This window comes from Nyctibius grandis, chromosome Z, assembly GCF_013368605.1.
Source record: "Nyctibius grandis isolate bNycGra1 chromosome Z, bNycGra1.pri, whole genome shotgun sequence".
NCBI classification, from domain to species: domain Eukaryota; kingdom Metazoa; phylum Chordata; class Aves; order Nyctibiiformes; family Nyctibiidae; genus Nyctibius; species Nyctibius grandis.
This window is the reverse complement of record NC_090695.1, coordinates 11,438,827-11,464,481: the sequence shown is the minus strand read 5'-3', so window position 1 is coordinate 11,464,481 and position 25,655 is coordinate 11,438,827. Positions and strand designations below refer to the sequence as shown.

General features: G+C 41.3%; 2 protein-coding genes across 4 annotated transcripts in view; one reads left to right on the top strand and one right to left on the bottom strand.

The window, feature by feature from the left end:
• Positions 1–472: 472 nt before the first annotated feature.
• SKP2 (S-phase kinase associated protein 2) lies at positions 473–12,472 on the bottom strand. Its single transcript, XM_068423220.1, has 10 exons — positions 12,357–12,472; positions 11,281–11,543; positions 9,589–9,700; positions 9,169–9,312; positions 8,473–8,607; positions 7,040–7,138; positions 5,364–5,491; positions 3,946–3,997; positions 3,122–3,229; positions 473–1,921 (listed from the first exon to the last, which is right to left on the bottom strand). Exons 1-10 carry the CDS (start codon positions 12,362–12,364, stop codon positions 1,708–1,710), a joined length of 1,263 nt encoding a protein of 420 aa, XP_068279321.1. The 5' UTR covers positions 12,365–12,472; the 3' UTR covers positions 473–1,707.
• A 141-nt stretch (positions 12,473–12,613) lies between these two features.
• Positions 12,614–25,655, top strand: part of LMBRD2 (LMBR1 domain containing 2) — a 38,392-nt gene continuing 25,350 nt past the window's right edge. For 2 of the 3 annotated variants that reach the window (XM_068423487.1, XM_068423489.1), the window contains exons 1-6: positions 12,614–12,838; positions 20,601–20,830; positions 21,174–21,253; positions 23,104–23,199; positions 23,968–24,135; positions 24,887–25,097. In XM_068423487.1, the coding sequence (XP_068279588.1) occupies positions 20,657–20,830; positions 21,174–21,253; positions 23,104–23,199; positions 23,968–24,135; positions 24,887–25,097 (729 nt within the window). In that variant the 5' untranslated portion in view covers positions 12,614–12,838; positions 20,601–20,656. Of the gene's footprint in view, positions 12,839–19,344; positions 19,419–20,600; positions 20,831–21,173; positions 21,254–23,103; positions 23,200–23,967; positions 24,136–24,886; positions 25,098–25,655 lie in introns of all 3 variants that reach the window. The other variant, XM_068423488.1, reaches the window with a different exon arrangement.

The following is a 25,655-nucleotide window of genomic DNA, read 5'->3' as shown; positions in this document are numbered from 1 at the left end:
ATTGACGACGTTGCATTTGCTACACTATAGAAAATAGAGTTAAATATGCAGTCTAGTACTTACACAATCTTTCCACAGTAATTAATCTGTTCTGTACTACCAGCTATTTATTCCTGAACTCTTTTCTTCAGATTGAGATGGGAAACACTATACCTATGCAACAGCCCTACAGTAATGCTGTAGGCTAACCTCAAACATCCATCAATAAATTCACCACCTGCTTGCTTACTGCATTCATGGGAACAGCAGCAAGATATGCCCTACACAGGGTGCAAGTTTTGCCCTTGGTCTTCTTAACTAATACTTACACGTGCTGGAACATTCCAGGCTTATGCACAAGGACCCTGATGATAGGTCCAGATGAAAGTTTTAAAGTCATTACCTGTCCCTATCCTTAGTTTTTTTGTTTTTTTTTTTGTTTTGTTTTTTTTTGGGGGGGGGGGGGGGGGGGGGGGGGGGGGGGCGGGGGAGGTGGTGTTTGGGGGGTTTTTTGGGGTGGTTTTTTTTTTGGACAGCTTTTCACGAGACTTAAAAAAAAAGCAACACTAGACAGCAGTGGTTAGTGTTACAGATACAAGTGAAATGATACTACAAATATAAGCTATTATAAGAGAGAAATTGATGTCTCTCAATGGCACCAAAGCATCTCTTCCTTTAAGCACTCTTACGCTGCAATGCCAGGTTTTGGTTTTGATCTGAGATCTAGAACCATTTGAGCCCTCCTGCAAGACCTTCTGCCAACTTATCAGTTGCAGTTGAAAGATCATATTTTTAAAGGAAGTAAGAGAACATTTTTAAGAAGTTTTATCTGAGATCAAGCTCACAGAAGCTACATTAAGGTTCTGTAAAACCGTAATGATTAAAAATTTAATCAGAAAACCTAGCACCACAACATGAAACAATTGGTAACCAGCATCTACCTTTACAGATGCTTATCCTGAACAGTCTTTTCAGACTATGTTTTACTAACAATTAAGAATACTAAAAACAGGTGTTACCTTTGTGGCCTGCTAAAGAAAAACTTCACTGTAGCTCCATTATACTGCTTCTTAACTTGTACAGTGTTGAGCTGTCCATTAGCTGCTTTTGTGTAGACATTGCTTCCCCTATTTACTGTTTTCAAGTTTGGTGATTTCAGATTCAGTCCCCTTTCCTGCTCACAAACAGTGGGTAGCTTCTCATCTTACTGTACATATTGTTCAATTAAGGATTTTAATAGGTTTAATACCATTATTCATTTTTAATTCTGCAAAGCCAGATGAAGACAATTCCTTAATAAGCCTTATTAAGATACCTAGCACCTCTACAAGCCATTTCAGGAGTTGTAGAGCTGGAAGAGTTAACCAAAAGCACCTTTAGAACACCTTAGAGCAACAAAAGCTGCATCAGAACCTGCAACAGTTGCTAGAGGCTGACATTGTTTAATTACCATGATTGCTTCATATTTTTTAAAGAAATATCCCCTGTAAAAAGGAAAAAAGGACTTAAAGAAAAATTCTACTATTACTTACAGATCATCAGATTTCTAAAGGCTTTTAAGTAAAAAAAATACTGTGAAAATATTTACGAAGCTACCTTAAGGCATAAGAACAAGTTAGAATGCTTTTTACAATAACAGGACTATGATTAAAGGTGCTCCAGCACTCTGCTTCTTAAGGAGCTTCACTACACACACTGTGTCCATCGCATCCAGTGCATTGTACATGATCATAAGCCACTAGGATTTCTCAGTGTCAATCTGCATTTGATGCCCCAAATCTCATGGTTCTTTTTACTGCCAACAGTTGGCCTTGCGATATTTGTAAAATGTGAACAATTGATCTTCACGTCAGGAAGTGTTTCCTTGAGGAGCTGTAGAGAGCTATCAGTCACTATTCCAAATACCTGAAGAGTCTTTAATGTTCGAATTTCACCAAGTTCTCTAGAAAGAGAAAAATACGAAATTAATCATGAACCTGAAAACTTTTTTTTTGCAGTCTGTACCCAAACTAGATAACTGCATTTCTACTAATTTTTTAGAAGTAAGGTAACTACTTAAGCTAAATTCCCTTTCCTACATTTTAGAAGCACATATTTAATTGAAACTAGTTCTTTGTACTGATGACTCAGGAAAACAGCTGAATAAATTGCTTCTTGCTTTTCTCTCTCTCAGACACACAGAGTGAAAACAAACTGGTTTGTCCCCTTCCATCTCCCTGGACTTAAATATTCCGAACAAGTGGAAGAAATTGCTCCAGAAGAACCTTCAGGATGTGGCTCAGAGGACACAAGCCCCTAGGTACTATCAATCTCCAATTTGTTATGGTGTTTTGGCGAGTACGCAGCCCTGGCTTCTTGATTGCTTCATGTTTACCCAGTCATCATGTGAACTGCATATCTATAAGCAAGAATGGGACAAAATTGAAGAGCAGAGACACAAGCTGTCATCAAGACAGCACACACTGCGACAGAAAAGGCTCTTCAGATTCCCATTTTGTTAGTCCCGTTCCTCTCACAACCTCTTTTTCTGTTGTTGATCACTTCCTTATGATTGACATCCTTCCTGAGAGCATTAGGATGGACAGCTGCTATACTAATGAAAGGCAGAAAAAACCCACAAGCAGGTAACTCTAAGCTGTGTTTCAGTGGCAAACCATAACTGATACAGGTGCACACAAAAGCAAAAGGAATATAAGCAGATTAGCTAATCAGAAAGTACTGCCAACTCTGTTAACTTTTCCAAAGGACTATACCTTCCCTGCTGCATAATTGAAAGCTTAACATTGACACCAATACTGGTCATTGGCAGGACTGGAACCTCCAGCTGCACCTCACAGTAATGAGTACCAGTAGTATAATGCCATTAAGGGAAGACACTTGCATGCACTGAGCAGCAAGTTCCATGAGTACCAACTGACATCACAAAGATTATCTCAGATAACTTTGGTTCCACTCTGGATTCTCAAAGGTACATACATGCTCTAGCAGTCAGGTTATTTTATCTCAGTTCCTTATTCCTAATTCCTTATACCCCTAAGTTTTTCAAAACAGTACTTGCAATTCTAAACCCAAAATAAAGCAAGTTTAAATTAACTTATCCTCTGTATGAACAGCAAACCAAAGCCATTTAGAGATTACTTACACTAAGGCAGCAGGTGATATCTGATAACATCGGCTAAGACACAGGTGTTGTAGAAAGATGAGTTGATGAAAATACTGGAAGCACTCAGGCTTCAACATCACACTATCACTGTACATGAGAGCACATGAAATAGAGGTTTAAGTATAGAGCAGCAGTAAATTTGGTATTTCCAAAATTCAGGCTGAGATATTTAATGAATATCAACTTCTTTTTTTCTACCACTTAAGGATTTTTTTTTTCTTTGCTCAATATGGAAGTAATCCATTTCTTGTGTGTGTGTGTGTTGCGGGGGAGGGATTTTGATTTTCACTGAAGGGCAAGTGAAGCAGAAGCTTCTCTGAAAGCAGATATTCTGCAGCAGCACTCATGCCTTGAAAAGGCAATTACTTTACACATAGAGATTTCAAAATATTTTAATTGACTAGGTCAAAACCAAAATACACTTTTTTTTTTTTATACTTCTATGGCCAAGTAAAAAATTTATATCAGAGCTGAACTAAACCCACTCTAGGATGCTAGGCTCATAAACTCTATGGATCTAAATGCTTCTTTCCACTCTACCTATCGACTACGATCTGTTGTTAGTTAACAAATCGTGTATGTATGTAACATTTATGCTGAGATAACAAAGAAATCAGCAGGTTAGTTACCTGCTCCAGATTAGGTTATGCCAGATGGCAAATCTTGAGTAGGTTTAGTGTATAAAGTATTTTCAGCTTGTGCAATCCTACGCAATCATGCATTATTGCTATGTAATTACTGCAGCACAATAGAACTGGCAATCACCTAAAGGATTTAAGGACTAGCTGCACAGGTCTTCTTACCTTAGATCTAAATGGACGAGAAAAGGACATCTTTCCACCAGTGTTTTAATGTCTGAAAAGAGGTCACACAGAGTCAGTCCATCTTTCATTAAGAAGATGAATGTGCTTTATACAGCCTACTCACTTCCATATATGTTCATTTATATTTTCTCTGCTGGAACCCCACAACTGAAACACAACTTTTTGTTAAATAGATACATGCTTAAGTCTTACAGCATATAGTCTGCCTGTCAAGATACCTTACAGGGACTTTTTTTATTCTCAGCAAAACGGATCCATTTAGTCCAAAGAAGTGTCCCTAAAAATTAATTGCACTAGCAACTTAACAAGTGAAAAATTCAAATTATATGAAGCGCTAATCAACATGGAAGAGGATTTTGGTATTAAAATGAAAGAAAACAATACCTAAATTATGATTAGTGAACCATTCAAATCTTATGCCTTATAAATGGCATTGAACCAGTAATTGAATTGAACAGAGTAAAATTACTGATAGTGTTTTGCAAACAGAAGAGCTCTGCACATTGTCTCTAATGGTCAGATCAACAGAAGGTTCAAATTCCTGGTTTGGAGGAGATTACATAGCATGTTTGTTTATGGGTTTTGGGCCGAGATAAAAAGATGACTGGTGTATTTCCCCACAAGGGAATGCACGTTGAGGTCTGTGTGACATGTAAACAGAAAAAAAGAGAGGTCACAGCCTGTGTGTCACCTACCTGCTTGGCAGCCAATGCCCTATCGTCACATTTGCTCATTGAGAAAATTAATTTCTCTTTACCACCAAAGCCATTTGACCCTTCATCCATGCTCCTGTCCATTTTGTTGTGCCCCCTCCCCAAATCTAGGTTTCTGTGCATGTTCTGTTACCCTACAACTTTACCCAACTTTTCCTCCTAGAACTATTAGCAAGTAAATAGTTAATGTTGATTACTGAGATTATTTGCCTTCCAAATTAACTGGTATCTGTAGGATATCATGTCAGGCTGAAACTCAAGTAAGTTACTATGACTGTTCTCTTACGGAAGATGCCTTCAGCAGCCACAATAGCTGCTGGAGCCTTAAGAAGGCTCCAACAAGAGCATCTGGAATTCAGAGTTTACACTGGAACATGGGATCCAGTGTATCCTGCTTCCAGGACTTACTTCAGAAGTAAGGGCTATACCTTTCAACTGAAGATGAAATAAGCTTTCACCTGACTATTTTTAAATTCGGAAGACAAATCATCTCATCCCTCATGGCTGAGCCAGAGACATGAGTAAGATTCTCTGACAGGAAGAACATCAAGCTGTACAAAGCATGAAAATCAGTGTTAGTGCATGACTCTTCTACACAGACAGCAGATGCCAACCAGAAGAAAAAATATAAAGCCTGCTGCTTTATCCTATAGTGGGATAAAGGTTTGCCATGCTGCTATTTACCTGTCATTTGTAGATTCTGTCTGTATCCACTTAAATTTAATTGGGTTACTTTTGAAGTAACATGATGGACTGCTGTTTTGACATGGGTGGCTGTGAAGTCACACCAGGACAAGTTCAGCTCCTTCAACCTACACACAAATGAACAAAGAGTTGTTTGGAAGAATGACTGAAATACAGTTCGAGTTCTGATATTATCTTACAGTTGACACTTTTAAGGCAAAATACTTGTAACACACCTACTACCAACTTCCTGTATTTATGACTACAAATTTCACTGTGACAATAACTAAGCACTGGAGCAGGTTGCCCACTGAGGCTGTGGAATCTGTCTTTGGAGGTTTTCCAAGATCCAACCAGAGGAAGTCCTCATCAACCTGGCCAGTGCTGAATTTAGACCCTGCTCTGGGCAAGGGATTAAAGTGACTTCCCAAGGACACTTCCAACAGGAATGATTCAGTAATATCTTAGGAAGTTAAATGGTTCTCTCTGGGGACTGCCATGGAGAGAGAGTCTTTTAATCTTGCTTCTGGGTTGGTGACCTGAATCTGTTACTGCTGAACAGATGCTCACATCGAGAGGAAAAAAGGCTATGCATTATTAGCATTGGTCAGATGACCAATTAATCCTAATTAGTATAAAATACTTCATAATTTTATATAAGCATTGGCCATACTGTGACCTTAACTGTATTTACATGCTTGATTACGTATAGCCTATCACCATTCGGGGCTGGGACAAAGTATCTGTTTTGTGTGCAGGTGTTGTACATGTAACCAGAGGACAAAGACAGAGTGAACAGCACAAGTAAAGCACTTAGCTGGCAATCTTTATGTAAATAAAAAAACAGTTAAATTGTCACTAGAGTTCCTAGGATCAGGATTGCCACCTGCTATTCACTGTGCACTGTACAGGCTGCCATTCTCTAAGGAGCTCATGATACAAGTAATCAGACCAAGCAATAGAAAGCATTATCTACCCATGAGAGGCAAAGAAAGATTAAGGCTTTGTCTCTCCACTAAGTTGCAGTTCTAATAAAAACATGCTTTTGCAGAAACAAAGATTAAGTAGATTATCCAGCATCTCACAGGAGTCAGCAGAAAAATCAGGATATAAATCCCAGACTGACTGTGGCTCAGTTCAGTGACTTCCTGCCAGCAGGTGGCTTAAGCACTGGAGCTGTCAATCTGAACACATAAAGTAGAAGTTAACTGAAGGATTATTCTATCATGGATGGAAAGGCACAATGTTTCTGCCATTTATGCTGTACTCTTATTGCAAAGGGAGCTCTGGGACTCCACTCTTCAGTTTCAAAACACACACTTTGACTATGTGAAGATCACATACTGCTTTCATTAAGAAAATCGAATTTACATTATAACCAAAGAAACATAAATGGAGTTTACCCACCACCAAGACTTCCTTTAAGGATGATTAAGGAAACTCATGAAAAACTACTGAAGTACATCTTTGCTATTAAAGAAGAATATAGCTTGATGGAAAGAAACTATCTGACTATTCAGCTAATAATCAACTGTTAGGCATTTAGGAAGAGAAACACGCTCACAAAAAAATATGTGAGAGAAGTACAATTGGGATGCCTACGGAAATAAATAAAAAGGATCCTTTTTTGCAGCAATAGCAATAAGCAGAAATAGCAAAAACTATTTTTGTCTTACATAGAACAGCTGATCAACATCAGCTCCAAGGCTTCTGGAGAAAACCCTGAGCACCCACAGAGATTTAGTCGCATCAAACTAGGATTCCTAGCAATGCTCCTGTAAAGAAGAAAAAAAGAGAAGTCTGATAAAATTTAAATGTTGGAACATTGCTTGCTAGGATGTGTGATTATTTTTAAGAGCTAAGATCCCAGGCACAGAATTATTTGTTAAACATGCAGCACTGCTTCTTTAGTAAACTGACAAATGTAAGAGTCACTAAGGATCTCAACTCTGTATTTGCTGCATCACAGCACAACTTTGAAAGTGATACTTGCCTATTTACCTGACATTCCTGACAAGTCTGCATATTTATCCAGCTAAGTTTAAAAGGAAACAATTTCTTTTCACCTTCTCCTGCTGTATGCCATTAGACACACACCATGGCTTATTAGAGATTCCTATACCTTGACAAAAGACAAAGCAGTTATCCCATTTCTGATGTCACCCCTCTGCAAGATGGAGGTTATTCCAGAACAAAACACGTCCTAATAGCATCCCCCTGAATGCATTTGTTTGCAAGACTAGAGCAGACATGCAGTTGGCAAAACCTGGAAAAACCCTTACACCCAGTATCTACATTTGTACACAAGGCAATAAAATTCCATCACTGGTGCCTAATTAAGCACCCAATTTTCAGATACTTTTTATCCAGTACCAAAAGCCAAACTATACTGGTTTATTTGTGCTCTGTTTCCCCCCTCCCCCCGCCGGTGTGAGGAGGGCATCAGAAAGCTCAAAAGTAGAAAGCAGGACACCCAGAGTCTGTGCCGTCTGACCTATGGTCCCTGGCACCTCCACAATCACCTGATGTGACTGAACAGGAGGTTGACTGCACACCCATTAGCGTCTTTCCAGTTTAACCAAACAACAGTTCGTCTGCTTGACAGAATCTGTAATTTTCCAGACACTTAAAGTGAAGTTCAACAAACAAGTCAGAAATAGTGCAGAAGCACAACGAGCATCTGGTGGGAGAGCTGCTGATACCCCTTAAAATAGGAAAATACTGTATGCCAAACACAAAGTTCTCTTGGGAGCACAGAAATGGGAAAATAAAAGTAACTTTGCTGTACAGCTTGGCTGCGGGAACAGCCAATGGACACAAACCCTAGAAAAATGAGCAGTTTCTCTAGGCTCCACCTACTCTGGGGAATGAAAAAAAAAAGCCATCAAGAAATACTCTTCCAGAGGGGTGTTTCCTCCTCATCTCTTGGAGGATAAAGAAGAAAGGCAGCTCATCTAGCCTGCAGCTAGCTCTGTTAGGTGCCTAAAACTGGCCATTTCAAAAGACTCCCACATTTAACAACTCTTAACCGCATTCTTTCACTAGTCTGCACAAAATGATAGCATCAAGCAGAAGGTATTTACTGAATATTCCCAAACACATCACTCACTTCATGATGTCATCAGAAAGCACTAGTCCCTCCAGGCTGAGGTTCTGCAGCTTTTCACACCGACAAAGAATACTCTGAAGATCTGCAACAGACACTGTGCAGTTCGACAAATCCATATGTTGAACTCTGAGAGGCCTAAAAAAGGAAAAAGGCAGGTTACTAAAACTGCATTAAAACCTGCTCCACAAATTCCCCATACCATAAATATACCCCATACACTAAAACCTTGCAAAGCCTGCAGAAAACAATTATACTGTTGTATTCAGCTGCACACTGGACATACTGCTGAGCTCACTAGGCCTACTGCTAAGCTACCAGCCAAAACTACAGAACTCTTCAAGGTATTTACAGAATTCGTCATAACAGCTGAAAGGCTATCCTGCTGGAGTTAAATTGAGCTTCCCATATAAAAATGCTGGAGATGCTGCCAGTTCTTGGTTCAACAAGATGTAAATTGCAAGTGGATGATGGTGCTTGATACTTTCAAAAAAATCACATGAACTTGGTTTTATGTAACTGACAGGTGAATGCAGATCCTCTTATTTCAACACAGGCCTAACCACCAATCAGCACTTCCACACTCCAGAAACAGCACAAATGCTACTACTGGTGGAGACCTTAAAACAAAAAATACACAGAGAAACTGAATATTTGAGAAGTGGTTTCAGGATCTAGAACATGCAGAAGAAGCCTTACTTGCTTGTTTTGAACAACGGATTCCCAATACAAGATCTTGGGCAGCGGAATACAGTAACACCTGCAGGCAGCAACTGTCCAATCACGCCTGGCAGCAGATTTCTACCAGTCAGATCAAGAGTCTGCCAGAGAGATTCATCAAACCTAAGGCACAGAATTTTACTTGTTATTGAGTTAGAAAGGGTCAGAACTATGTGTACAACCACAGAAAGTTTTCAGTGTCACAAAAGACTTAGAGGAGGGAAAGCTATTTGATAGAATTTACTAATGTTAAAACATGCAAGCCATCTTTTGATACATATAACCCACATACAGAATAAATTGAATTATACATGAATAAACAAGACAAGAACCAGATCATTTAACAGTCTATGGAAGCAAAGGTTTTCTCAGTACTAAATGATGAGAAGTAATACTTACGACAGACGATGCCACCTCTTGCAAATCAGGGAAACTTTTAGCAAGTCATTTAGGGGTAAATATGCAAAGATTGCCAAAAGCAATTCATCTGGAAGTGCATCCCAAGAAACACCTTCAGGGAAAGAGCAAACATGTTCTAGTTAAAGCTGGTTCATTTATGCCTGCTGATCGGATGCCTTGTTTGTCTTGGTTGTTAAAAGCACCTCCACTGTCTCTCTCTAGGCTATACAGACATCAGCCCACTACTCATCCCCCTTTCAGCTCTTCATTGCAGGAAGATATTATTACCATCTTTACCTAGGTATGGCTAGCAAATGCAAAGCTTTCCATAACATCAACTTACTATACATACTAAAGCTATAGAAAAACAATTTCCCTGAAAAAGTTACAGTAATCTTTATTCACATACTCCTTTTGGAAACAAGAGCATCTCAGTTACTTCCTTTCTATTCTAAGGCTTGTAGGGTCCTCTTCCCCACCCCCTCCCCCCCCCCACTGAAATGCCCATCCTTCCTATGCATGTCACACTTACAGAAGGGAGCCAAAGGTGAGCTACGCTTCTGCATGGTACACAGAGAAAAGCAGGTACTGCAAACTACTCTTTAAAACATGCATGCTAACTACCACCCCCCCAAGAATTATCTGAAAGGATGTGGTGTGAGCTCAACTTCTCTCGAGTAGATACAGGGCTCCAGAAGGTGTTGCCTTTCACATGGGAGATTTCTGGGTGGTGGAGCTGAAGAACAGCTGCCTATGACCCAGCACTCTGTCTTATTTGAAAGCAGGGTTGTCTGAGGGCATTCCCACCTTTTGTATGACAGCCTAGTGTCTAGAGAGAGCTATTTTGCATTCCGTAGTCAACTGCAGACTGAAAGAACATTTTGATACCAGGGAAAGGAACCCAGGTTCTTGTAACTCTGTCTTCAAGTGACCCAGGTCTTCAGGTTACACCCCTGCTCTTTCCCTGCCAGTCCCTTTCCAGCCCAGGAGCATTATGCCCTTTGCTGCACCTTCCCTGTAGCTCTCTGGCAGGGTCCCTTGCATCGCTCACAGCTCAGCTCCAACGGGAGAAAAGATGCTGTCCCTCTGGCATACCTCAGCTTGCACTGTGAAAGATGTGGATCTGGATCCCTTTGGTCTTGAGGACCAAGTATCTTACTTCTTAGATGCTTGAGTTAAAAAATCAAGTCCCCCTGAGTTTCAAAATTATACTGGAGACAGCAGTGCCAATAGTCCATATTCACCTGGCAGCCACAGCTGTATTTTGTGAGGAGCCTGGCCCTGGTCTGTATGTGGCAAAACATCTCCTGGAATGGGTCCCTTGGGCAGAGCAAGGAATGGCGGCTCAGGGCCCTGCTGGGCCAAGATGCCACCCAAGTCCTAAGCAGCAAGAGCAGACAGACATAGCGACAGGCAGCACAAACCCCTGCCACACAGACAGGGGCTGGCAGGGCTAGGCAGGAGCCAACCATGGCTTAGGTAGGCCACAGTTCTGGAGCCAGACATCATCTCTGCTTAAAGGCTTGCATAAAACAGGATTTATCAGTCCAATCCCAAAAGCCACTAGGTCCAGAATCTAGATATTCTGCTGGGAAAGAGCAAAAAAGCAAAGAATAAAGTACTAATGACTTGTGATGCCCACTTTCCATCTCTACTGAAGGGCAAATGCAATCTGGACCTGGGTGATGGTACCTGACTCTGCCTCTCGGAGCAGCCGAGGCCGGCGCACAATGACAAAGTCCTTTTCCTTCTCCTTCACCTTCTGCCGCTTCTGAGGAGGACAGGGTGATGGCACCAGCAGGTCCTGCGGCGTGTTTTCATTGCCTAGCTTGTCCTTCTTAAGGACAGAGACTCCCATGCCCGAGAGAAACTCCGAGGTCTTGCTGGAGTCCCAGTCCCAGGTGAAGCCAGTGGAAACGTTGCTGCTGGAGGATGGGATCTCCTGGAGGTGTTTTCTGCAGACACAGCAAAACACACAGGCTTTGAAGGTACCGCCAGGCTGACACCCAACACAAGATGGGGCTCCTCGTACGTTTCACAGTCACACGTAATCCACACCCCCACCCAGGGCAGTAGCGTGAATTAAAACTGCGGGCGCTGGAAGCACAAGCAGCGGCCACAGCGGAGGCGTGCGCTCCGTCCGGAGCCAACAGCCCTTCGGGGATGAAGCGCACCCCGTTCCCGGAGGGAGCGAGCGGAGGGGCTGGCGAAAGAAGCCGACCGAGGAGGCGGGCCAGGGCCGCGGCCGGCAGCCCGCCTCTGGCAGGGACCGGCGGGAAGGCACGGGCGAGGCGCGGCGGGGCCCGCCCGCACGGGAGGGGCGCGGGACGGCCGTGGAGCGCCGGCAGCCACCGTGGCCGCCCTGCGCAGGCAGCGGGAGCACGGAGACGGGGGGACGGGTGTCCACCTCCGTCTGCCGCGGGCGGGAGAGAAGCAGCCCGGGGATCCCGGCACCCACGCACGCTGTACCCCTCCACCCTTCAGCGCGCACGGCAGGGACCCACGCACGCCTCACGTCCAGGCACCTCGGGGATCCACGCACGCCCCCCCCCCCCCCCCGCCCGCCCTGAACACCCGGGGGTCCCCAAGAACCCACGCATGCTCCCCCCGCACCCGATCCCTGGGGCTCCCACCCACACCCCTCCACGCCCGGGCAGTGGCGAGACGCACAGCCCAGGCGCCACGCGTCTCTCTCCCACCCCACCAGCGGGGACGGCATTTTGCGCGGCAACTGCTCCCCCCGGTGCGGTGCTCCCCCGCCCCCGTACCTGTGCATGATGGCGAGACCAGCCGCACCGGCGGAATCCCCGCGCACCGCCGAGCCGCCGCGCCTGCCGCGCTTTTCACCACCGCGCCGTCCCGCCGCGCGCGCGGGGCTCCCCGAGCCGGCCGGAAGCCGGTGGGCGCCCGCCGCAAAGCCTGTCGGGAGTTATAGTTCGCCGCCCGAAGGTCTTCCCCCACCCACCCTCCATCCCGGTGCGGAGGGGCCGTACCCACAGTGTCTTGCGCCCGCCGCCGGGGCGGGGGCGGTGACGATGACGACACTAGCGCCGCTGGGGAGGGCGCGCGGGCGGTGAGGGATAGATGGCGGCGGCGGCGGCCCCGGTCGTCCTGACACGGAAGGAGCCGGGCGCGGCCGCCGCTTTCCGCGGGGCGATCTGAGCGCTTGTGTGGAGGCCGGCGGCAGCCAGGATGGAGGGCGGCTGTGCCCCGCGAGGGACTGGCTGCTGAGCAGGGGGCTCTACCTGCGGTGAGGGAGCAACGCGGCCCAGGGCACCGGCAGGCGCGGGCTCGGGCCCTGGGGTGGGCGGGCGGGAGGGTCGGGTGGGGGAGCCGCGGCCGCTGGGGTGCCGCAACGCCGAGTCACGGCGGGGTGGAGGCGGAGGCCTGCGCGGGACCGGGCCGGGCCGGGCGCGGGGCCGTCGGGAGCGGTGGGTGCAGCCGTGTCCGCCTCCCCCCGGGGCGCTTCGAGCGGGGTGTCTGACCCGGGTCGGAAGCGGGGAGACCCTGGGGGCACGTCCCGGGCTCCCTTTGGCTAGGAAGTGGTGAGGAGCGGGGAGCAAGGGACAGTGTCTGAGAGGTGTCTAGGGCGAGGGGGGCGAGGGAGACCGGAGGAATCGGCGTGTTCGTTTTTCTGCTCAGCCCCTGATTTTTTTCCTTCCTTCAGGGACCCCAAGCACGTACATTTAAGGCACGGATGTTGATGTTTGTTAAGTGTCTGTAGAGTTCTGATTCTGTGCGCCTTACAAGCCGAGGATACACAATCATCACCTTTAACGGCTTTAATGTGCAGTGGCAGTGTCTGGTTTGGCAGACCAGAATCGCGCTGACAGTGACATTTTACCGTTAAAGGTTTTCCTGCGTTTTGGAAACACCTTCACTGCGAAGGCCTGAAATTGAGGGACTGCCACTGTATTCCGGTCCTATCCCTAACCACATTAGTTTAAACTAAACAATCTTTTCACACCATGTTTCAGATTTATGACTGGCTTTTCTTCAGTAATGCAGCTTTTCATACTTTTTCTCCTCCAGACTGCTTGTTTTGAAACCGGTGGGTATGGAACACTAATTCTGAACACACCCTACAACTCCGCTCTTAGTCAGCCACTTGCTTGTAAATGCTGTCCGTTGTTTACTGCATAACGATGCAGAGACGTAACTATAAACCTGAAGATGGTGATGGAACGCATGGCAAATCGTACACAACTATTGTGGGATGCAGACAATGATGTGACTCAAATTGGCATTCATATAATCTTAAAAAAGAATTTGTGTTAACCATTTCCAGTTTTAACTAAAGTAATGGAACAGTTGTTTGAACGATATTTAAATGGATAATCAAATGAAAGAGTGGTAATTTTTTAGTTTAAAAAAATAAGCTGATTATATTTAACCTGTTCACCAGCCCCTTTTTTTTCTTATCAGTCGTTTCACTTTTCTCTATTAATGTGTAGGAAGTTGAAAGAAGAATTTGCTGAAAGGGCTAAAATCAAATTATTTTGTAAAAAGCTCTGAATTACCAATTAGTCTAAGTTTGTCTTAATTCAGTGTTGGGGTTGCAATCATGTGATTGACTGCCTTATTGACATCTGTTTTGTGTGAATGCATTAGTCTGGGAGCCCAGGTAGCAATTTCTGTTCTTTTTCTTAGATTCTTATTGCAACTGTACAGCTTTTGTATCTGATTCTATTTTAGTTCCTTCAAGCAAGTTGTTTTCTTCAATGTGTTGTTTCCAGAGTATTCCCATAAACGCTATGAAAGCATCAGCCTCTATGGTACTTAATATCCTTTGTTAGAGGACAAGACAGAGCCATGTAAAGCAAATAAACTTCCTGTGGTTTTGTACTGATGGTCCCTGCTTGCTTTGAACACAAAAATCTCTGTGTTCCTTGGTAAAGCATTTATCTTTTATTTAGTACTTCTGTGGAGAACCTAGTTGCCCACCAAATCAGAGAATACTGGAGTCAGCACAGCATTTTATTGTTTTTTTTTTCTTGTCATTAGCAGACAGGAATATGGATATACAAGCAATTAAGCATTTAATCAATTTAAAACTTTTCTTCATTGCAAGACAGTTGAAATTACAGGTACTAATAAAATATCAATCAGTACGTAGACTGAGTAGTGTTTCTTAGAAAAACGAAGCTATGTAAATTGTGTTTTCTTGATTTCTCTCAGAGGTAACTTCTCCCAAATAGTGCAATCGAATAACTTCTCTGGTGAGTTTTCTTGGGCAGTTCATGGCTGTTTCTTTAGATAGTTTTCTCACTGTGCTGAGATTAAGAAGCTCTTCGTCTGCCTGTTATCTGCTTATAAATTCTTACTATTTCCCCAAGCTGCAAGGGTCAATGTGTAATAAGGAAGACAAAAAAAAGGCACAACAAAAAACAAAAAGCCCAAAACCAAACAAAAAAAGAAGCCCAAACAACACACTAAGCAGACTTGGATATGAAAATGGCTGAAGGGATTATTTTTATTGTTGCTTGACTTCTTCTCTTTTTAAGATTTCTAAACTGTGAAATTAGCCCAGTTTTTTGTTTAAAGATGAAGTGACAAGGGCTCTTCGTGTGGGACAGTTCTACCAGTCCAAAAGGTTTAATCATGTCTGTAAAGTGAAGTCTTAACTTCAGGATTCTTAACAACATAGTTTTGCAAAGTAAGGCAGGCTTCAGAAACCTATCACAGGTGTTGTGGCATACTATTTTTCTTTCACCAAGTGAAATGTGCTGGAAGAAACTTGATAGAAACTAGTAGATTGTTCCCTGACAGAAAGGCAAAAGGTCATCATTGAACTGGGCATTGATATTTTGCTGGAGATGGCACCTTCCAGTTTATACTTGCGCGGAGTTGTGAATTCAGCTTGAGGTGGCCGATGCTGTCTCACAGATGTTTCTTCCGGTATGCTGTGGCTCTCTCTCAGTTTTGTCCGTTATGGTCTTTATTATCCCTTTCATAGTTTGATAACTTTCTTGGTGACACTTTTTTTTCAGATGTAATTATGGTGTTTAAACTACAGAGTAAGGCGGGGAAATCTCTAGCTGCATGGTTCTTCAAGTGTTTTAAATGAAATATACAAGATTTCTAGAAATGTAACTTTTTGAAATCTGTGTGATGGTCTTTACCCAAGAATACTTAAAGAACAACAACGAAAGGATGTAGTATTCAAAAAATGACTGGCATACCAAAGATATGAAAACCAGAAGCATGGTGACTATGTTTATTGCTAAGTTTTGAAGGACAGGGAGAATTACAGGTTGGCAGACTAGTCTGCTTCCTTTTGAATTCCTGAAAAAAAAGCTGGAACAAAAGCTGTTTGTAAGTATCTAGAATATAATAGCTGAGTAAAAGACAGTATCAGTTTGTCAAGGACAAATTATTGAAGTGATCTAACTTATTTCACTGATAGGCCTACTGTATACAAGAGGATCAGTTGATGTCTTATATTTGGTCTTTAATAGGATTTTTGATTCTGTTTCTCAGGATGCTTTTGCTGGGGAAGAACAGTTGGGAACAGCTACAGTTGTGATTAAGGAGGCCAGTCCCTTGTCAACTACTCTTCAGTATTTTCACAGAGTTTTCATAATGAAATAATGTGATTTTTAAAACTTAAGAAGGCAGAAAGCTAGAAGAGATTGCAGACCTTTTTGAATGTGATAGAGGAAATCAAAATGCCTTGAAGATTCAGAAGCCTGTGGGAGGGCAAAGGGTACAAACAAGTAGAGTTTTGTGCTTGCGCTTAAGCAGGAGCAATCAACTACACAAGTACAGGATAGAGAACAGTGTTGTCTTTTTTAGAGGGAAAGAATTTGGAGGATGTAATAAGCTGAATACGTGAAGGGAACATCATGCAGGTTATACTTCTATGTATACATTTCAGTAAGGCACATGAAGCGATGTTTACCCTTGGTTCAGGCCTCTCAGGCATTAGCTGGGATACTGCATGGGTTCCAGCTGAGTGTAGAAGGAAGTGGGTAAGCTGGGGGGAGTGTAAAGGGCAGCAATCAGAAATCTGATTAGAAAGCGTGATATTGGACTGACTGGCAAGGGTTGAAGGACATTAGGCTGAAAAATGAACAGTCTGCTGGTAAAATGCTTTCCTGCAGAGTTTTAAAGGAGAAAAACTGTAGTACGGTCTGATCTGGGATTTCTGGTTAAAGGGTTATTGGAGTCCACTTCAGTGAGACCAAGGTACTTTTCTTCACAGATATGCTCTGCTCTTTTTAGCCCTTCCTTAAGAATATAATGTTGGAGTGTCTGTTGTTAAATTTGGTGCTACATAAAAGCTCTGAGAAAGTATATTCTTTTCATTCTCTGCTCTTTCATTTAGTAACTTGAATATTTCTGTACCAGGCAGAGTAGTTAGTTCATTTGTAATGTAGATGGTCATGCGCGTGGTTAGTCTTGAAGTTGGCATGGTAATTTTATACTGTTGATAGCAGGGAGTCTCCAAGAGAATTAAATGTGAACGGAGCCGTTTATGGTGATAGCAGAGTTACTAGCTGGGTTTGGACTCTACAGGATTTCATGTCAGAATTTTGAAATATATGTCCTATATGGGGGTAACCAAACTCTTCCATTCACAACATTAAAAACTTAGTGATTTGGTCTATGTGTGAAACAAAGCAAGAAAATCCTAAGCCTGCACAAGAGCATGTCCTTGTCTTTTATTGGTTAAGTTGCACTTCCAGTGCCAATGTTTCGGCTTTTGATGTTATTTGTATTAATCCATAGCTGCCTTTCTCTCCAGAAACTGAGTATGCCAATAGATGCTCTTCCCTTGAGAGTAAGGAATTTTGTTACTTTTGTCATTGCTTAGTAGGAGCATCTTCTAAGCAGTTGAAGGTTGTGCAGTATGAGAGAACTCTTCTGAAGTAGTTCATTGATCTGAGGAGAACATTCTTTTGGGGTTCAGGAATTTCAGCCAGCTGATACTAGGGAGCTGTGTGCTAATAGTGAGAAGCCTGTCTAAATAAAATGAAGAAACAGAATTGTGGATAAGGAGCTTACCTTTCTTTGAGCTAACAACCAGGTTCAGAAGCAAATGCTGCTCGCCACAGGAAGGCATGGCTTTATAGCCTGTAGTAATATGTTTTAAGGTCTGATACAAGTAAGTCTAGTAGCATGGGTCCCAAATATGGCCGTCCTGTTAGGCAGTATTTAGTTCACAGGAAGAGCTCCTCTCAAGCACTGCATTTCTCACTTTGTGGATTTTTTTCCATTTAAGCTATTTGTGCTGAGAACTAGTTTTAAGTGGTTTCTGTCTAGAAATTTTGAACTGTTGTTTTGAAAACGTGTGCACATTATTTCAGAACAACTCTTATTTGTCGTCATTTGCAGTCTCGTAAAAATTAGGCCTTTCGTTTTGTATTTTGAGATTAAAATAGGAACCAGATGAAGAACAGAAAAATGTTTGATAACTGTGAAGTTGCTTTTGGCTTTGAAAGTGAGTTAAGTTGTGGCAGGACTCAATTCTCTCTATTTTAGCATATTCAGTAGGGGTTTATAATCTCTGTGGAAGTTCTGTCATGGTAGTAACTGAGTGTAGCATCTTGCATAAAAACTTTTCACCCTCTGTTTTGATAGGAGCATTTTAGGTGTGACTGTAGTAAAAAATTGGATAGGTGTGACTAATGATATGCTGTATAATTTTTTTTTGTTTACATAGCACAAGGTGTGGCTATAATGGGCACCCAAAGCTACATATGTCAGATAGTACTGCCTTAACAAAGTCAATATATAGTATTTCTTTTCAATTCATTTTTTGAGTGGAATTTGCTGCTATACTATCAATACAAAAGACTTTTCTGAGGAAACAAGAATGTACAATAGAATAGACAAGGACTTGCTTAGAATACTGTTTGAGAAATATGTTAGATATCCTGCATTCATGATTTACAAATCATCTAGACAAAATAGTACAGGCAGATAGTAAGGGGATGTTTTGACCTAACAGAAACACTAATAATTTGAGAAACACATTAGGTGAAAGGCAAAAGATAAAAAGTGAGTGTGTGCATCTTTGATAAGAAACAGCAAGGTAACTTGAGCTATTTTCAGAATATAGGATCCTCTGTGTGTAACAGCTGATATGGAGTAAACAAACTGCTCTCACTATCTGGAAATTAAATGCTAAAGTAGCAAAATGAGGGAAAACAAATCTTCAGGGAAAAATCACAGAATAATTGTTCTCTGTGTCCTCAAGGAAGTACTGGCATCACAAACTTTGGAAATAAGAAAATTTTCACTGTTTAGTGCCTTCATACATAACAGTCACGGTTTAAAGCTGGGCCGGCTATTAAACCTGTGGCAGATGCTCCTGTTAACCCTCCCCCCCACCCCAGAAGGGAAAGGGAAAAGAGAGAGAGACTTACGGGTTAGAAAGTTAAAACAGTTTTAATAAACTATAATAATGAAAAAGAGTATAATAATAATATTGGAATAATCAAATATATACAAATATATGCAAAACCAAGATCGAGCTCTCCCGATGTAGGTCACGTCACAACCGGCACTGCAGGGCAGGCTCCGCGAAGGCCCAGACTGGGCTCAGCGACGGTCGAGAGCTGTATTTAGGGATGCACGGATCGGGATCGGGGGCAGCAGTAAAACAGACAGAGTCCTCTTCGGACACCGGCCATAGCAGAAAGAGCGAGACCCTCGTGATCCCCCCGCTTTATACCGAGAATGACGTGTATGGGATGGAATACCTTCGCTGGTCAATTTTGGGTCACCTGCCCTGTCCGCTCCTCCCTGCAGGTGCGACCCCCCTTCGGCTCTTCACTCGTAAGCAGTGAGGAATTTAGCAGTGACCTTGGTTTCTCTAAGAATAAGTAAGTACAGCAAGAGCCTTTCTGAACAACATCCCTACCGGTGCCTCAGCGATAACTACAAACTTCGAGCGTTATCAGTCCTGGAAGCAGTCACTGTCTGCAAAACACGCAGTCAGTTTCAGAAAATGCAGTTACTTAGAAGAGACTTAACTGACAGTAAAAATCACTGAAAGGAAAATTGGCCTGGTTTAGGCCAAACCAGGACACATAGCAAAAACTATTTCAGTTAAATCAAACCATCTAAAATGGTAATCTTGATGGAGAAGCAAGTCAACGTGACCAGAGTAATAAACTTTTTCGTTTGACTTTTTTAATGTGTGACATGCCTGTGGTAAAATGATGCTTATTAAGAAGGTCAGAAGCAGTTTAACTAATGATGTAACAAGTCAGTGAAATTTTCTCTAATAGATTTGTGCAGCTCACTGGCCCTTTGCATAATAGCGTGCCTGTATGAAGATGTATGAACTTTCTAGGCAGTTCTAGCGATACTGACTATAACACAGAGTAACTAAACCCAGGATGAGCAAAGCAAAAATACATCATGGCAAGACTAATAACAAATGAATTGAGACCTTTGTTTCTCTGAAGAAGAACAGAAGAGGGGTAGGAAGGTGAATTAGCTAGCATGTTGCCTCTTATTACATGAAATTTCAAACGTAAAATAGGTACATCACAAGTAGACTAACATATACTTTGCTGTATTTTTATGCTCTGTTAACTCTGAGTACAGAATTTAAATGCATAGGTGAGGAAGGTCCATTAACAAAGCTTTCCAGAAACATTTGAAACGTTTAACCCTTTGTCCAAATTACTTGATTTCTTCTGACAGAAAAAAGCAGAGTAGATTTTCTTTTGAAATTTGTACTGGACTTAAAGGTTAGGCTTATAGTCTTACTCAAGGACAGAGATTTGACTTCTGGATATATTGTATATCAAGAAGATGAAAAGGAATTGTCCTAATATGTTGCTAGAAATTACAAAATTGAAATGACATGATATTTTGATTTCTGCAGAGTACTTTAAAACGTCTTGCTGAAAATCTCGTTCTTCATCTGATCAGAGTTCTTGTCATGGAGTCAGAGAAGTCTATTAATATGCTTAAAAATGTCGTTTAAACAACTCTTTTCTGCATAAGTATCTTCCAGAAATTTTAATGTAATTAAATATCTTTTTGTCTTACAGTTCTGATAGGCTTTCTTGAGTGAGCTGCGCTTTGTGGATGTAGTGAACATTCAATAATGAGTGGTGCAGCGTTGGGCCTTGAGATAGTATTTGTCTTTTTTCTGGCCTTATTCCTCCTTCATCGGTATGGAGACTTCAAGAAACAGCATAGGCTGGTGATCATAGCAACATTATTGGCTTGGTATCTTTGCTTTCTTATTGTATTTATACTGCCTCTGGATGTCAGTACGGTAAGAAACTTGTGAGATTTTCTACTTAGTTGCGTAAAATGTGTATGGTATTTTTTTCAACTGTAATTTCGGAAGACAATATCTCAAACAGCAAATAAATTTTCCAAATAGTATCTTATTAAACTAAACACTTGTTACCTTTTTGCATGACAGTGTCTGTGTTTACAATTAATTTTATTTTTTGTTGATCTCATCAGATAACAAATCTGTTTGAGATGGTTTAAAATTTCATTATTTGTTTATAGCAATTTTATTATCTGTATAGGCAACATAATTTTTTATTATTTTTAAATAAATATTGTACCTTTTTCTGGTCACTGATACAAAATTAATTGTCTTTTAGACTATTTATAATCGGTGCAAACTTGCAGTTAACTCCAGCCCTGCAGAAAGTAATGGCTCTTACGTTACTCTTGCTCCAAGGTATCAGCTATATGTTTTCTTCATTAGACTGTTTTCATAGAAGTATTCTATGATTTTCTTTTTTGAAATGGTAGGAGTGTACTGTGTTTTTAAGACTAATAAATAAGTGTTATCCGTGTGATATGACAGTTGAAGATTCTAAGCATACAGGAGTGTGAGGGAAGCCGTAAAGAAAAGTGCATCTGCATCTGTTGATAGTAATTTATACAGTAGTTCCAACTGATTACCTAAATATTCCTCTTTTTTTTTTAAATTTGGTGCTATATTTCTTCTGTTTTGTTGTTGAAGCAATAGAACTAAGCTTTTCAAGCAACCTTGGTTTTGTATGAGGAGACGCCTTGGTGAATGCTTACCTTTCCTTCACAATCTTAGTCTTTAGACCTGAAAATCTAATTTTATACCTTATGAATGAAATTGTGAGGCTTGTCATATATAAGCAGCATATCTAATTGCTTATTATAATTGCATATATATAATAATTGGACTTTTCTGAAATTTACTATGTTCTGCCAAAGTAACGGGAGCCTGCCCACTGTCTTCTGCATAGGGAATGTAAGCAAATGTGGGCTCTTTGCATGGCTGCTCTTTCTTTGGCCTCTATTCGTTATTTCCACATCTTGTAGATGTGTGAAGTGTAGTTATCTGTAAGATGATGAGACCATTTAAGATGCCAGTTGATACATCCATGCAATGTATTGCCAGTTTTGTTGCCCCAAAACAGAGGCTATCTGGATGTGTATCTGTGGAAGAACAGTAAAATGTCAGACTTAGTGGCACAACATTTTACCCTTTATTTAAGACCACATAGTGTACATTAATTAAAACATAGTTAGGTACACAATTTGAAAACTATTCAGTAGCCTTTCAGTTTACCTGTAGTTTCAGAACATGCTGATGGATGTTATACTATAGTATATGACTTGAGTATATCACATAGAAATATTAACTTAAATAGTAATTGAGCAGATACTGCATTAGTGCAACTCAGGTCTTAAAACTTTGAAACCTTTAGTCACACTACCTGTCATTCTGTGGTAATCTGATAGTTTGGAAAATAGGCTATGTACATAAAAACTTGCAACTCAGGCTTAACTAGTTTGACCCTGGAAAACACCAATTATTTCTCAATAGATACTCCTGTTAAATTGACTGTATTGCTCCTTGACTTACCATTGCTTCATTACCTAGACAGGTGTGGGGAGAAAAAAACAAAGTGTCTTAGTGTGGATGGGCACTTCGTCTTTTGCTCTTTTTTTGCCAAAAGGCTCTCATGACTTCTCTGGTCTTCTGAAGCAAACACTACCTGTCAGAAAAATACTGGCTCAACAGGTCAAAGTTTATGTAAGCCTGACTAAATCCAGATGGGTGACAGAAGAAACAACTAATACACCTTTTTTGCACTAAACGCTCTAGGTAGTAGAGCTAGGTGATGGGGTCCCTAGGTATTTTTTAAAAACCTGCTGCACTAACTAAAGTTGAATGTTCTTTTGTCTACAGAAATGTTTTTTTCATTGCATGCAGAAAGTACTTCCTGCCCCAAAAGAAAAATTACAACCTTAAATTGCTTAATTGCTTATTTCTCTTTAGTCTTTGAGCTACTGTTTTTTTCTCTAACAAAGCTGTCTTGTCCAGTTATTTGCGGTGAGGAGAATGATAAATATTTTTAAGTGGTAATTTAGTTTATTTTCTTCTGAGATGGTTGATGGTTGACTACTTACTCAAATAGTAGTGTATTACTTCTCTTACTTCTAAGGTCTTTCAAAGACCTTTCTAGATAGGAGAATTTATAGAAAATGGTTTTTATGCTCTTGGCCCTACAACTAACAAAAAGCTTCTTTACATTGTTACAGCAAGCAAAAATGTTTCAAACCATGGAGTTATATTCCTGATGGAATTATGCCAATTTTCTGGCGTGTTGTATATTGGACATCACAGTTTTTAACATGGTAAGTAAGGCAAAAAAATATGACAAAGACTATGCTATAGGTATAATTTCTAAGTGCAACATCTTAACAGTCATAGCATACTCTTTAAGAATACATCACTATTCCACAGAGCTATCTAATCATATATTATTTGCTAGCAATGAAATTTCTCTAATAATTACAGTACTAAATTGAGCATACTTTTTTTTTTGCTCCTTTTCAGATGGCAGCCATTTACTCTTGGTTCACTTTTATAGTTGGAACTGAGCAATTTACACATAGAGGTGTCTATGGATTGATTTAAAAAAATGGGGTTTAGGCAACAGGACACCAAAATAATTCCATGAATAAGTTGGGTAATTTTTGACTAATATTGTAAATTATTTGATTTTGTTGGATATACACAGCTACAGCAAATGATTGTCTGTGCTTTTGGGTTAGATTGATGTGTGGTTTCTGACAAACCTATCATCAGATAATTTTGTATCTCAGTCAAGAATATCAGGATTGGTAGTGAGTTCTCGATTAACACAGATTTTTCATAGTAAGACGAACTGTATAGTTTTTATCTGCAGCTTGTTTAAGGTTTGCCATTAGACCAGTACTTCTAGAACAAAAACATATAACTAGCTAGTTTTCTTAGAAGCTTGGCAGTCTTTAGCTTAAACACCTCTGTCTCAGAATCCTGCCACTGCTAAATTACTTTTTTTTTTCTTTTTTCTCCCCCCGCCCCCCCAACCCCCCACCGGTTGGCTGATGTTGGTTTGGTTTTGTTTGCTTTCCTCGTAGGATTCTGCTACCTTTTATGCAGTCGTATGCTAGATCAGGAGGGTTCTCCATTACTGGAAAGATTAAAACTGCGTTGATTGAGAATGCAATCTATTATGGCACTTACTTGCTGATTTTTGGAGCATTTTTAATATATGTGGCCGTAAACCCAAACTTCAATTTACAATGGTAAGAATAATGTTGTAAGCACTTGCACAAGTTCTTATGAAATTGTCACTCATAATATCTTCTCTAGGTGAAATGGGTCTTTTTAAAAAAAAAAACAATTTTAGTTGATCTAATTTTTGCTAGGCAGTTGGAAAGTTTTGTTAACTTTTTTACGGAAAGGGATTTTTTGACTCTTTATAGAACTTTATCTTTTGGTTTTCTGATTTTGATACGTATGGCAGAGGAATCCTCGTATATTTGCAGTGGGGTTTTTTTCTTCCTACAAGTGCATTTGCGAAGTTAGTGCAGAAACTTTCTCAGTGTTTTCAGAATAACATCTTCCAAAAAGTCTGTGTGAGTATTTCCTGTGTAGTGCTTCTGTCTACTGTAGATTCTATTCAAAGGCCATAAGGTAAGTTAAAATAATTGGTATTTCTTATTGCTAATGGTCTTCTGTACTAGATAGAGTAGTAAACACTGTCATATACCTCACTTTCAATTAGTTGGTAAGATCGTGTTTTTTCCTAAAGGAACGTACTCCAGAGAGGGAAGAAACATGGGGAGATACAGAAAAATCATAGTAGCTTAAATATGGCCCAGTAGCAGACTGGCCCTAGGCAAGAATAACAGATGATGCTAAGTCCGCTCCTGTAAACTTCAAAGCCATGTTGGTGCATAGACTTCAAGGTTGCTTTCTTGTGGGTAGGGTAGGACAATGTTGGTTGTTTGTTTGTTTTTTCTTTTCTATTTTTGCTATTGATTTTTTCCTTAGGAACCAGCTTCAGACTATTGGGATAGCGGCTGCAAACACATGGGGTCTCTTTCTTCTTGTGTTGCTTTTGGGTTATGGTTTGGTGGAAATTCCCCGTTCTCACTGGAATGGGGCCAAGAGGGGTTACCTACTCATGAAGACCTATTTCAAAGCTGCCAAACTGATGACTGAAAAAGCAGATGCAGAGGAGAGTTTAGAGGATATTATGGAGGTAAGTAACTAGCTTTCGCTATGAAATAAGTGAAGGCTGCTGTTAATCATCTCTGAATTTCCTTGTGTTGGGCACTTGTGGCAAGAATCGTAGAATCACAGAATCATTGTGGTTCGAAAGGACCTTTAAGATCATTGAGTCCAACCATTAACCTAATACTACCAAGTCCACCACTAAACCATATCCCTAAGCACCACATCTACTCATCTTTTAAATACCTCCAGGGATGGTGACTCCACCACTTCCCTGGGCAACCTGCTGAAATGTTTGCTAACCGTTTCAGTGAAGAAATTTTTCCTGATATCCAGTCTAAACCTGCCCTTGCACAACTTGAGGCCGTTTCCTCTCGTCCTGTCACTTGTTACCTGGGAGAAGAGACCAACACTCACCTCGCTACAACCTCCTTTCGGGTAGTTGTAGAGAGCGATAAGGTCTCCCCTCAGCCTCCCTTTCTCCAGACTAAACAACCCCAGTTCCCTCAGCTGCTGCTCATAAGACTTGTGCTCTACACCCTTCACCAGCATCGTTGCCCTTCTTTGGACTCTCTCCAGCACCTCA